Raw genomic sequence first — 14913 nt, forward strand, 5'->3', positions numbered from 1 at the left:
TTCCTCCCACAGTCCAAAGATGCACTGGTTAGTAGGTCAATTAGTCATTGTAAATTATTCTGTGATTAGGCTAGGGTTAAATTGGGAGTTGCTGGGCGGTGCAGCTCAAAGGGCCAGAAGGCCCAATAAATATCTCAATAAATAAATAAAACATTCCCATGTTTGGAGGGATGTATCTAGTGCAATGTCCCAGGCAGCAGTTCATTGCCCTCTATTTACATGAAGAACCAGCAGAGGGGAGTAAAATACAAAGTTTCTATGTTTGCCAATTTTACAAAAGGAGGTGGAAAGGGATATTGTGATGAGAACAATGTGATTCTGTAAAGTGATATAAACATGAAATGAGCTGGTGAAAGTTTGACAAATGGAGTTTAGCATGGGAAAGTGTGATTTCTCACACATAAGTACATTGAGGGGAATAAACAAAATACAAAATATAGTGTTATCGTTACAGAGAATGTGAAGTGCAGATAGACATTGTAAACTTTATCATGTTTAACATATCACGTATAATGTAATTTAGTCTCTTTCCTTTCTGTAAGTTTTGTGAAGTATGCATTTATCTCTTCCCCACCTCAGGATGTCAGTTTACATTTTGTGTTATCTGGCTGCCTACACATTTATCAGCGAATGATCGACAAGGAGGATGATGTGTGCCTATTTGTGACCTATCCTGGTGAAATGGTGGGCCAGCTTGCTGTCCTGACTGGAGAACCACTGATCTTTACCATCAAAGCAAATCGTGACTGCATCTTCCTCAAGATATCCAAATCAGACTTCTATGAGTGAGAATTTTCACATATTGATATCTTCTTCATTATATGCATATGTTTTATACCTCTAGCTTTCTATAAGTTTTCTTTCTTTGATGCCCTGTTAATTCCACCTGTTGTGGGAAGTGGGGTCTCAATGCGATGAAACTCTGTTGACTGCAAAATGGGGAGTTTTTGCATTGTGTTGTCTTCCTCATCTGTGGTGTCCTGAATCAGTCAAAGTCATATACTCTCAGAGTCCACGTTATTAAGTACAGGAGAGAAGCCCAATGTGGTCTTCTGCTGCTGTAGCCCATCTACCTCAAGGTTTGATGCATTGTGTATTTAGAAATGTTGTTGTAATGGGTGGTTATTTGAGTTACTGTCACCTTTCTATCAGCTTGAACTAGTCTGACCAGTCTCCCCTAACCTCTCTTATTAACAAGGCATTTTCAGCCACAGAACTGTCAGTCACTGGATGTTTTTTTTAACACCTTTCTCTGCAAACTCCTAGTGTGTGAAAAATCCCAGGGAATCAGCAGATTTTGAAATACTCAAACCACCCCCATCTGGCACCGACAACCATTCCACAGACTAAGTCACTTAGATCACATTTCTTCCCCATTCTGATATTTGGTCTGAACAACAACTGAACCTCTTGACCACTTTTTATGCATTGAGTTGCATGCTTTTATGTATTGAGTTTCTACCATATTATTAGCTGATTAGCTAATTGTATTAACATACAGGTGTACCAAATAAAGAGGCCACTAGAGTAGATTAAACGAATGACCAAAGCTCCTTGAGAGGGCTGCTTGTGCAATGGTTGGGGAAGAGGGCAGGCCACCAGCTGAATACCTCACCCCACAACTAAGTCTCTGGCCCCACCAGATAGTTGTATAGTTGTCAGCGGGGTGGGGGGGGGGTGCAGTGTGAACAGAAGGTGTAATGATTAATGAAGCCAGACTAGGTGCCTAACTCTCCACTACCCTCCCCCATTCCACTTTGGTGCATCACTGATTATCACTAGAATTGAATACCAGAATAGAAATCGGTGCTACTTTGCCTGGTTTAAAAGCAGAATATATTGGGAATTCCCAGTATCGTGGGTGTATATGTGTGTGTGTGTGTGAGAGAGAGAGAGAGAGGAGGAATAGAGATAGTACTTTAGTTAACATAGAACAGTACAGCACAGGGAAGGCCCTTTGGCCCACAGCATTTTGCCAAACCAATTAAATTAGTAATCAAATGGCTAGCTAATCAATCTCTTCTGCCTACACAATGTCCATATTTTTCCATTTTCCTCACATTCATTGCCTACCTAAATGCCTCTTGAGAGTCTCTAAAGTTTCTGCCTCTACCACCACCCTAGGCAGTGCATTCCAGGCGCCCACCACTCACTCCCTCTGTAAAAAAAAATGTCCCTCACGTCTCCTTTGAAATTGCAGACAATACCCTCTCGTTTTAAATGCATGTTCTATTATCAGAACATAAATGCTTTTGGATGCTGTTTGACATGTTCAGGATTCCCAGCATTGTCTTTTATTTCAGATTTCCAGCAACTACAGTGTTTTGTACTTCAGTCCCAGCATTGTTTATTTTTCCTGCTTCTCTGTTCTCGATCACCTCTTGCAGACAGATCAAATACAGTAGTATTCACCTCCCTCTCTCAGATACCACTAACATTAGCTTTGCAGTCTCTCAACTTCCATCCTGTTATTGACATTTCCTCTTTCTCTCCATTTCTGTCCCTTTTCTGCAGTGCTCTCTGATCTTCTCTAACTATGGCTACTTATGATGAAGAGCATTGACTGAAGCCTCAAATACATTTCCATTTCCATTCATGCGGCCTAATCTGCTGGGTGTTTGCAGTATTTTTGTGCCGCAGTGGCTGACAGCTTCCTCAGTCAACAGCTTTAATATTTATATCTCTTTGTTCAATTTCATTCTGGTTTTGTGAGCATTCTGATCTTCCATTGCCCACTGGGGACATAGATGCTGGAATATGGAACAACACACAAAGTGCTGGAGAAACTCGTAGTGTAGCAGTTAGCGGGACGCTATTACAGCTCGGGGCATTTCGGAGTTCAATTCTGTAAGGAGTGTCTGTACATCCTCCTGGTGTAAAGTGTGGGTTTTCCCAGGGTGCTGTGGTTTCCTCCCACAATCCAAAGACGTACCGCAGAGGGGAAAAAGCTGTTCCTGAATTGTTGAGTGTTTTCATGCTCCTGTACCTCCTACATGATGGTATTGATGAGAGCAGGGCATGTTTTTGGTGATGGGGGTCCTTAATGATTGGTGCCATCTTTTTGAGGCATTGCTCCTTGAAGCTGTCCTGGATAATACGGAGGCTAGTGTCCATGATGGAGCTGACTAAGTTTACAATTCTCTGAAGCATATTTCAGTCCTGAGCAATTCCCCCCCCCCGCCCCACACACACACACACACACACACACACACACACACACACACACACACACACTCTCTCTCTCTCTCTCTCTCTCTCTCTCTCTCTCTCTCTCTCTCTCTCTCTCTCTCTCTCTCTCTCTCTCTCTCTCTCTCCCTCTCTCTCTCTCTCCCTCTCTCCCTCCCTCCCTCTCTCCCTCCCCCAGGCAGTGATTCAGCCAGTTAGAATGCCTCCACGGTACATCTGTAGAGATTTGCCAGTGTCTTTCATGACACACCAAATCCCAAACTCCTAATGAAATATAGCCATTGTCATGTTTTCTTTGTACCTACATTGATATATTGGGCCATGATAGATCCACAGATGCTGACACCTAGAAACTTGAGATTGCTCACTCTTTCCACTTCTGATCCTTCTATGAGAACTGGTGTGTGTTCTCCTGCTCCCTCGTTCTTCTGTGTGATAAAGGTTGTGAATTTTTTAAAGTTTATGGAGAAGCCTTTTTGAGTTACTACAGTGCATGTAGAGGAAGCTCAAGTAATGTTGTTTTAGACAAGAAAGTTCTTTTAAGTGAACTGCTTTTTTCTGGATGGTGTCAAACTGTTTGATTGCCATAGGAGTTTCACTCATCTAACTAAGAGGATAGTGAAACCCCACTGGTTTCCTTGGCTGAGTAAGTCTAGGGAATACACACTCCAGTCCTGCCAGACCCCTGAGACTGAGATGGTTCTCCCATCCAAAACCCCGGTTGGTGTGTATGCTTTGTAATTTGCTACCCTTTTACAACTCAGTGCCAAGAAATAACAGACAGCAAACTGCATACGATTAAAGGAATTGTATTTATGAATCTTAACATAACTAAAGGGTTAATTAAAAAAAAAGGGTCCATTATAATTTAACAGTCAAATATGCACAGGTTGGAGCTCAACTCTTCCAAAATTCACACATATTCACCGATCCTCAGTAGACCCCAGTGCCCCACCGGGTCAAATCCTACGACCGGTTCTCTCTGGTGTCTTCTCTTTTCATCCTCTGCCGAATAAAAAAAAACCCAAAACCAACAAAACTTCCCAGTTCCACCATTCTAATTGGATGACACACATTCCTCCGCATCCTTTACCTTCAACAATAACCCAAACAAGCTGAAAACAGAAGAGACTGCTATTGCAGAACTGCTGAAATTAAATACCTACAGCATAGCAGTAAAAATGTCAACCAGGGTGTTGTGCTCTCCCTCCCACCAAAAATAGTCATGTCCTTGTGACTTTGAAATAAATTAAAATCTCTTCATTAATTACACAGTTTTCAAAGGAATTTAGTGATGTCAGGAGCTCCAATCCTTTTGTAAATGGTAGTGACATATCTCACCGGGGGAAAGGCGCAACGCTCTGTTCCCCCGGTGCAACATAGGTCAGCCTCTCTGGGGGTCTCCTGACTCCCTGACACCTCCTTATCTACTACTTCTTTAGTTTCAGACCCTTCTGGTCTACATGGCGAGGCCTCCCCCTGTCTATTCCTCATGCCTTCCAGCAACTCAGATCCCTCTGTCACTTGGCTGAGCTCAGCTTCATTCCCAGTTACTTTAGAGCCCAGTCTCCCTTCATTGTCCAGCTGCAAGCCTGCCTGTTCACTGCTAGTCACCCCCATTTCACCTGCCTCAGTGTGAGAAGGGTTGGGAATCCCTCCAATTATTGGGGAGTTTGCAAAGGACAGCATATACCACACCCCCATTTTCTCATCCTCCAAGTCCACATCACATCCATTGGTGGGGTCCGGTCTAACCCTTCCCACTGCTGGTCCTTCGGTTTCCCCCATGTTGCTGCATAAAGGGTGACTTATTTTAGAGTAGTCCTCTGATAGCACCCACAGAATCCAAGGAATAAGCACAGGGCACTCACAGTCTGGGGCCTTGGCTATGTGTCACCGTTACTCCATCCGGTGAAACTATGTACCCAACATAGTTGACAGACCTCTTGCAGACCTGGCGCTTGTTCAGGGAAAGTTTTAACCCTTCAGCTTTCAGGCAGCCCAGCACCTTCTGTAGCCTCGCTTCATGTTCCTCTAAGGTGGACCCGAACACTATGAGATCATCCAGGTACACCAACACCTCAAGCAGGTTCATATCCCCCACTGTTTTCTCCATGACACACTGGAAAGTCGCCGGCTCCCATCATGCCCTGGGCATCCTTTCAAACTGGAAGAATCCCAGTGGACATATGAATGTCGTCTTCTCCTTGTCAACCACATTCATGGGGACCTGATAATACCCACGCCTCAAGTCCAGCACACTGAACCACTTCGCACCACTCAGACAGGCCAGCGCATCCTTGATTCTCGAGACCATGTACTCGTTGGGGACTGTACGCCTGTTCGAAGTCTGATCGTCCATATTCATCCGTACCTTCCCATTCTTCTTCCTGGCTACCACTATTGGAGATGCATAGGGGCTTCTGGACTCTGATGATCCCAGCTTCCGAAGATGCTGCCAAAAGTCCCCCTCCTCTGCAGGCATTAGTCACCGCGACCTTTCTCTGAACGGGATGTTCTCTGTCACCTGGATGGTGTGACGAGTGCTCTTGGAACAATCCACATCAAACTCGTCAGTAGAAAAGACATCTTCCAGCTTCAACATCTTCTCTATCAACCTCCTCTTCCAACCTCCAGGTAGTGGGGAGTCCCCAAAATTGAATGAATCGGCAGTTAGCTTTCCCTTTTTCAGAGTGAGTCTCTCCCTGGCTTGTCTCACAGGGACACCAGACATTATTGTCACCAGAAATGAGGTGCACCAGTGGCATCCCTGCCTGAGGGTGACCTCCCTCTTTGAAGTGTTCCTGTTCACTTGTACAACAGGGCTTCTGCATTCAGGCCTCACAAGTACCCCAGCAGGTAAACATGACTCCTCTTTATGGACTTCCAGAGCATCCACCAAGAAGGCCTTGGCCTCAGGCATTCCAGGAAATTTGGGGTTTCCCGTCACTCTGGCTACGTCCCCAGGCTGTAACACGACTGGTTTGGACTGGGTGACCACACAGTCCCTCATTTATGCTCATCATCCAGCCCAGTGTGGCCACACACTTTCTCCTTGCAGGCTACCACTAGCCTCCTCACAATAGGAGTATTTGTTCCCACAAGAACTGAAGCTTTGTCCTTCTCGACTGGGTCCGGACAAACCAGCATTAATATATCAAGGACCTCAGCTAGTCTCACATCTGCCTGCGAAAACTCCAGCTTCAAAGATGTAACCATCGTACGGATTGTCATCCATACCGAGACCCCAGATCTCCCATGCACTGAGTGGCGTGAATGATAAATGCGTCAAATATCGGTTATAAAACAAATGGTACAGCAGAGTGACTTGAGAGCCTGTGTCAAGTATGCCTCTAGCATAAATACCTTCAATCGGTAGCGTTACATTGGAGCTTGGCCCCACTGAGCTTTCAGGAATAGGGTTTTTGCTTTAGGGTGTTATTTGACATACTGCTGGGAATGTGTTTCCCCTGAGACACCAGGCCATTCCCTCACTGGTTTCCGGACATCTCTCTCTGCTTAGGTAACCGGGGCTCAATCTCCAAGGGCTTTCCCGTCCTTCACACTCCCACCTGGAGTGTCCTTCTTTGCCACAGTTATAACAGACAATACTGGTTGCTCCCCTTCTTGCGGTATCCCATTCACTAGCAGCCTTCTGCTTTGTCCGTCCCCTCAGAGAGCACTACTCCCTGTCGGCTTTGTTGTGCGGGATGGCAGCACCCGCCAATAACGACCAAGACATCTCAGTCCTAAACTCTGTTCCGAGCTCCTTTACCACTCCCCAGGGTGGACTATCAGTGGTCACTTCAGCCAAGGGGACTACTACTGAGGACTACCCTGCTGACGGAGGCCTTCTGCGTCTCCGTTGCATTCTCCTCCTCTCACTTCTCTGATCAGCTCGACAAACAAGGGAGGGGAGCGCGTCTTACGAGACATTTGGAGACCCCAAGCGATCGTGTCCTGTGACTGGGTGCCTTTCACCACTTGGTCCAGTCTTAACTGATTCACCTCAGCCGTTTGAATGCCTCCCACCCCATGCCACAAGCAACTCAGCTGCCTCTGGTTGAAAAATGTAGACGGAAAGCTTCTCCCTCTTCTCCTGAAACACGTGCCAAAACCCTGTCATAAGCACCATTGGGCTTCCTGTCACACCAAAATTATTTTCTAGCACTTGAATCTAGACTGTAGAAGAAGCAAAGGGGGTCTGTACCTTAAGGATCTCACTACTTCAGCAGGCAGCCCCCTCAGACTCTCTACCAATGGTTGTCTCTTTACGTCATCAGAGCACTGCTACTCATCCAGCATCTGAGAGGTCTTCTCCCCCCAAGTCTCATACTCCCCTTCCCCTTTAGGGGTGGGCTTCATTCCCAAGAATATGCTGAGCCTACAATAACAGGCACTTTGAACCTGGGCACTTTGCCATTTATTCGCCAGGGAGGCAAAGGCCAGTACCAACTCAGAATGCTCACCCCTCGCTGGAGGACTCATTAAACTTTCTAACTCAGCCCCTCATTCCACAGAAACAAGAGCAAGTTGTCTTTAAAGTCTTTGCCCCAGGTACAGAAAACTCGGCTTCTGACTTAGCACCCTTGTCTACACTCCCCTCCTCCCGGAAAGTATGGACAGCCCATGGCCCCCGCCTCCCAGGGCCTCAATAGTACCAGGCAATCCACTGCCATTACGCCAGTGCTAGTCTGAACTAAAACAAAGTCTTTGCCTGCCACCTTGTCAAACCTCCAATCCATGATCATAACTGTTCCTAATGCTTAAGTGGTACTTAAAAGTCCAAATTAACAATCCGCCGGGGATACGAATGTCTACCCCACTCGATACACATGCATTCATTACTGGTAACCCCGTGGATTCGCACCACTGCTCAACCCCTGCAGCGTCCATGACCACATCCTAATCACTTTACCAGACAATAGTTAAACACAGTTTAAACACACAACCTACTGGATCAGTGCCCAGGGCAATCCCATAGCATCCAATGAAATCGATCCTGGTTAAGCCCCCACAAAGAAACCCCACTGGTTTCCTTGGCTGCGTAAGTCTAGGGAATACACACTCCAGTGCCGCCAAACCCATGAGATTGAGACAGCTCTCCCACGCCAACCCCAGTTTGTCTGGATGCTGTGTAATTTGCTGCCCTGTTACAACTCAGTGCCAAGAGATAACAGACAGCACACTGCATACAATCAAAGGAATTGTATTTATGAATCTTAACTAAAGGGTTAGTAAAGAAAAGAAAGGAAAAAAAACAAAAAGGGCCCATTATAATTAAACAGTCAGATGTGCATGTTGGAGCTCAACTCTTCCAAAAGTCACACATATTCATCGATCCTTAGTAGACCCCGGCACCTTGCTCCATCAAATTGCAGTCCCCCCACCAGATCGAATCCTATGACTGGTTTTCTCCAGCGCCTTCTCTCTTCATCTCCCGCAGAACAAAAAATACCCAAAACCAACCTCAGTGTTCCTCACAAAACCTCCCAGTTCCACCATCCTAATTGGATGACACACATTCTTCCGGATCCCTCATCTTCAACAGTAACCCAGGCAGGCTGAAAGCAGAACAGACTGCTCCTACACAACTGATAAAATGAAATACCTACAGCATAGCAGTAAAAATGTGAACCACGGTGTTACAATAGCATTCCATGTTATTCCTGACATAGATAGCGTTATCAGTTTTGTAGACGTACTCGCCATGCAATATGCTGTTGTAGCCACTTTTGTATATCCGATCCAGATAAGTTAATATTGATACCCAGAGTATTAAGATTGGATCTGCTAACATCACTGACTTCCAAAGGCCTGATGAAGGGTCTCAGCCTGAAAAGTTGACTGTTTATTTCTCTCCGTAGATAAGACCTTATGTGCTGAGCTCCTCCACATTTTGTGTGTATAGTTCTGACTTTCAGATTGTTTTGGGATTAGTTGGAGATGATACTTGAACAGTACAAATGTTATTAGCCATTTTGCAGTCCATTAAAATTACTTAAATGGAGATGACATCTCCTTGTTGACAATCAACAGTGGCGCACCTCAGGGATGTGTGCTTAGCCCACTATTCCACTCTGTCTGTATCAGTGACTGTGTGGCTAGGCATAGCTCAAATGCCATCCATAAATTTGCTGATGATACAACCACCATTGGCAAAACCTCAGCTGGAGATGAGAGGATGTACGTGAATGAGATATACCAGGTAGTTGAGTGGTGTCACAGCAACAACATTGCATTCAGCTTCAATAAGACCAAAGAGCTAATTATGGACTTCAGAAAGGGTGAGAAGGGGGAACATGAACCATTCCTCACAGAGGAATCAGATATAGAGAGACAGCAATTTCAAGTTCCTGGGTATTAATATCTCTGAGGATCTATCCTGGTCCCAACATATCAATGCAGCTGTAAAGAAGGCAAGACAGCAGCTATATTTCATTAGGAGTTTGAGGAGATTTGGTTTGTCACCTAAAACACTCGAGAACTTATACAGATGTACCGTGGAGAGCATTCTGACAGACTGTGTCACCGTCTGGTATCGCGGGGTAGGAGGGCTACTGCACAGAATTGAAAGGAGCTACAAAAACTTGTAAAGTTAGTCAGCTCCATCATGGGTACTAGTATCCAAAACATCTTCAAGGAGTGGTACCTAAGGTGGCATTGATTATTAAGGACCCCATCACCCAGGACATGTCCTCTTCTCCTTATTACCGTCAGAACGTCAGTGTGGAAGCCTGAAGGCTCCCACTCAGTGATTCAGGAACAGCTTCTTCCCCTCTGCCATCTGATTCCTAAATGGACATTGAACCAACGAATACAACCTCACTTTTGTTTATTGTTTCTGATTTTGCATTATTTTCAATTTAACTATTTAAAATCTATCTATATACTTACTGTGGTTGGATTATTTATTTATTTTTTCTATATTGGTGTCTTGGTGTCAGTTTTGGTGTGAAGTGCACACCCCGTCTCCACACCTGGAATCCAGCTCATTTGCCATGTTTCAATCAAGAGTGTAATGCGACAATCAATAAAACTATAGATAGTGGAAATCTACCTAGTGGCCACTTTATTAGATGTATTTATGTGGCAGTAACACAATGCATAAAAGCATGTGGACACGGTCAAGAGGTCCATTTGTTGTTCAAACCAAACATACAAATGAGAAAGAAATGTGATCTAAGTGACTGACCGTGGAATAATTGTTGGTGCCAGATGAAGTGGTTTGAATATCTCAGAAACTGCAGATCTCCTGGGATTTTCATGCATAAGTCTCTGGAGTTTTACAGAGAATGGTGCAAAAAACAAAAACATCCAGAGATCAGCAGTTCTTAGGTACCTTCTGTACCTGATAAAATGGCCACTAAGTGTAGAGCAAAGAATAATAAAGCATAGGAACTGGCCCTTTGACACACAAATTAGTAATCAGATGGCCAATTAAGCTAATCTAAAATAAAAACAGAGATACTCAACATAGCAGGTTGAATCTGTGGGAGGAGAAACAATTAACAATTCGGGATGAATACATGGTTGGTAAGGTTATGGAGGACGATGGCGCTGGTGCAGGTCAATGGAAGCAAGCAGCTTAAATGATTCGGCACAGACTGATGGGCCAAAAGGCCTGTTTCTGTACTGTACTTTTCTATGACTGTATGAAGTTCTTTGCTCAGACTCGAGAAGGAAACAAGACTGTTAAGCTATAGAGAGGTGAAGTTGGGTTGCCTTTGATAGGGTAAATCTGAGGTGATCATGGGGGATAGGCTGTAAACAGACCATCTGGTCTGTGAGTGAATGGAGCCGAGTGTTATGTGGCCTGAAGCTGCATGACTGGCAGAACCCAAACGGTGTCACTGACCATTTTATTGAGTAGGTGTGGTTTGATAGAATGCTAGGGGTGTGGCTAACTGGAGAACAGTTGAAATTGTGTCAGAACCATAGCCTTTGCTATGTTTAGTGTACACAGTCATTAGTTAAATTGCTTGAGACCCACATTGTAATGATAGAAATCTTGAGGGAAAGCTGAGATGCATCCACCCTACCGAACTGTTCAGCTTGTTATCCAAGCTCATTTGCTCGTCTCCACATCCTTGAGACGAGCTTGAGTATTCTTAGAGCCTCCTTCCCATTAGTTAATTTCCGACTGTCATTCATGGCTATATGTGGCTGTACTCATGAACTTTGATTGGACCAGTTGTTTGTGACTTTGCTCCATTACAGCAAGCTGCTTTTCTGATTTGCAGACACAGTCTTGTGTTGTAGCTTGTGTCTGTTGGGTCTCCGTTTTTAGGTGCAACCCTTCTAGTATGACTTTCTGTGCAGCTCTTTGGATATTGATTTTGTGGCTTGAGGACATCAACAATAATACAGATTGGGGTGAAACTCTGTTTTGTGGCTGCTATTGGCCCATAGTGTCTCACAGATTCCCAGTTTTGATCCCTTAGAGCTGATCTGAATCATTCACGTTTAGCACTGGTATCACCACAAACGTTATCTTTGGTATGGAGGTGGGACTTCAGCATATTAAGGAATTAGGAGTTAGTCACTCGTATGAGTACTGGTCTGAACAAATGTATGTGCAATGGGTATTTTAGTCTGGGATACATCACCAAGTTTGGTCTCTTAGAGCTTTTCCATGCCCAATCTAACTCTTTCCAATGACAATTCTTCAGTGGTGCCGCTACCAAGCCATTTTCTGACCCATAGAGCAGACACTTGTATTTGGTTGATCAGTGCCTAGCAAGTAGTGCTGAAGTTAAACAATAGAGGGTAATCATGATGATTTTGATAATTGGTCATTTCAGTAGTCCAGTATCTAATTTATACTAACTGTTTTTGCAGGATAATGCGTGAACAGCCCAATGTCGTCCTCAGTGCCGCACACAATGTGGCCGTTAGAATGTCTCCGTTTGTCCGTCAAATGGACTTTGCAATTGATTGGATGGCAGTGGAAGCAGGCCGTGCTCTCTACAGGTATGGTAGCATACTTAACTTCCCTCTAGCTTCCTGTAAACGTGCTTTGGCTTGTCCTGTGTTTTGAGCAACATGATATTCAGAGTACAGGAGCACACTATTGGCCCATTTGATCTGTGCCTGATTAGCTGCACGTGAGCCTCATCCCACCCTACATATTCTAACCTGGTCCCTATATTCTCCCATCTTTTCTCTTTTATGTAATATCCAACGACTCTTTGTATGAAATACATATTGTTTTTATTTTGAATAGGAAGTTCCATAGTCTACTATTAACTTGAGGTTCTAATGAAAGATCAGTGATCTAGGATGTTGACTGATTTTTTTCTTCCAACAAATGTGCCTCATGACTTAGTATTTGCAACATTTTCCGAAGCTGTTGACTATTTGATTAAACTAGTCTCCCTGAAATCAATGTTAATTTAATGATGGCGTATCGACCGTAGTTTTGGCTCCCACGTGTCTCTGCCTCACCTACTGCCAGGCTGCTTCCCCACTCTCATCCACTCCTGATCTTGTAAGAGAAGTTTTGTGTGTCAATGTATGGGGATGTGTTTTCCCCAAACAGGCATCACGTTTGCTTTCTGGTTTTGGTTTTGCAACCTGTTAAACAGAAAAACATAGAACAGGATAGCACAGGAGTGGGCTTTTCAGCCATTGGTGCCTGTGCCAACCAGGATGCCAATTAATAATGCACCTCAGCCTGTCTATATCTGTTCCCTGCCTATTTATGTGCCTTTTAAATGTCACTATTAGCAGTTTCAAGCTGATGCTGTGCTTTATAAAAACACTTGCCTTATAAATCTCCTTTAAGCTTTTTCCATCTCATCTTAAAACTATGCTGCCCAGTATTTAACATTTCAGCTATGTATCTACCCTATCTGTGCCTCTGATTATTTTATATAATTCTAACAGGTTGCCCCACAGCCTCTGATACTCTAGAGAAATCAATCCAAGTTAGTCCAACCTCTTAACAACAGGAAACAATTAGTCTGAAACAAAATCTGATTCCTAGACACGGAGATTGTTTTTATTTTTGTGTATTATTTTAATTTAATAAATCTACTACTGTCTTGCTACACAGGTAAAGCAACAAAAATATTAATGTTATAGCCCCGTCTCACATTTGTGCTGGTTAGTGTACTTTCACAATTCGTACTTCAGTTTCTGAAGATAACTTCAATAATCTGGCACAGTCCAGGCTTTGAGCTGGACTAGTAGATTTTCTGGACGATTGACGTCCATTGCTGATTTCTATCAAAACCCCAATACACTTTTAATTGACTTTTTAAGATGTTACACAGCATTATAATAAATGCTGCATAATAAGCTATGCTTAAATGGAATCAGGACCTAGTGAGTGGGAAGGGAATGCAGTAAACATCCCTGATGAGCCAGAGGGCTAAATGTTAGGAATTTCTGAATCATTGGACAGTCGATTATGAGACTTTTACTGTACTAAAGGGATTAAATTAATTTGAGAGATGGTGACTATTTTCAGTGTTATAGACACATTGAGTCATGCAGCGTGGAATCAGGCAATTGTTCCAGTACACCACACTGATTAGTGGGCACTTTCTGTACTAATCCCATCTCCCAGAAATTGGTACATAGCCTTCTACATCTAGGTAGTTCAAGTACTAGTCTAGACTCTTAATGCTACCAACAACTCTGTGTCCACCACACTCTCTACCAGTGTTTTCCTGGCACTCACCGCTCTCTGAGTGAAAAAGGTGTCCCCTCAGGTCCCCTTTAAATCTTTTCTCTCTTATGTATATCTGTGTTCTCTAGTTTTATCCACCCCAGTCTTCTTGCAAGCTACCTTATCTATACCCTTTATAATTTTATATACCTAAATTGTGTTCCTTCTTAACCTCCTCCACTCCAAGAAAAAAAGCAGACCCAGCTTCTCTAGTTTTTCCAGGGACTTGAAACTCTCCATCACAAGCAACATCTTGGTGAATCTCATCTACACCCTCTCCAGTGGTATAACATCCTTTTTTAGGGTACATGAAGTACTCCAGCTTTAAGGTTTGACTAGGATTTTATACATTTGGAGCAAAATTTCCTTGTTTTTGTATTCAGTGCCTCAACTAAAGAAGGCCGTATGCTCTATTAACCACATCTGTCTGTGCTACCACCTTCAAGGATCTTTTGACCTCAATACTCTTCATTAGTCCTTTCAAAGTGAGTCGTCTCATATTTATCAGGACTAAGCTCCATTTCTGAGCCAATTTCACCAGTGCATTGATATCACCATTTAGCCTACAACTACCCTCCCCACTGTCAACAACTCCAGTGATCTTGGTAATCTTTATATGATTGGAATGCAAGACCAGCATTTGGTTTGCATATTCCATGGACTGTTGAAAAAGGAATTTAAATAATATTAATAAACTGTGAATTTGATGCTACTTGGTATATTTTCATTTCATTTTCCACTGTCCACTTGCTGCTGATTCTCACTGGCACATCCTACTCCCTGGGTCTTTTCATTTTGTTCCTGTGTTTGCCACACTCAGAACCTAGTTCCAGTGTTCCTATAGTCATAGTCATACTTTATTGATCCCGGGGGAAATTGGTTTTCGTTACAGTTGCACCATAAATAATTAAATAATAATATGTAAATTATGCCAGGAAATAAGTCCAGGACCAGCCTATTGGCTCAGGGTGGAGTTGTAAAGTTTGATGGCCACAGGCAGGAATGACTTCCTATGACGCTCTGTGTTGCATCTCGGTGGAATGAGTCTCTGG

General features: G+C 43.7%; 1 protein-coding gene across 8 annotated transcripts in view; it reads left to right on the forward strand.

Annotated features, from left to right (window-relative positions):
• pnpla6 (patatin-like phospholipase domain containing 6) overlaps positions 1–14913 on the forward strand; it is a 196591-nt gene that overhangs the window by 106541 nt on the left and 75137 nt on the right. For all 8 annotated transcript variants that reach the window (XM_072248096.1, XM_072248099.1, XM_072248098.1 and 5 more), the window contains 2 exons: positions 580–785; positions 12028–12159. In XM_072248096.1, the coding sequence (XP_072104197.1) occupies positions 580–785; positions 12028–12159 (338 nt within the window). The remainder of the gene's footprint in view (positions 1–579; positions 786–12027; positions 12160–14913) is intronic.

The sequence above is a fragment of the Mobula birostris genome, chromosome 32 (genome assembly GCF_030028105.1).
Source record: "Mobula birostris isolate sMobBir1 chromosome 32, sMobBir1.hap1, whole genome shotgun sequence".
Taxonomy (NCBI): Eukaryota; Metazoa; Chordata; class Chondrichthyes; order Myliobatiformes; family Myliobatidae; genus Mobula; species Mobula birostris.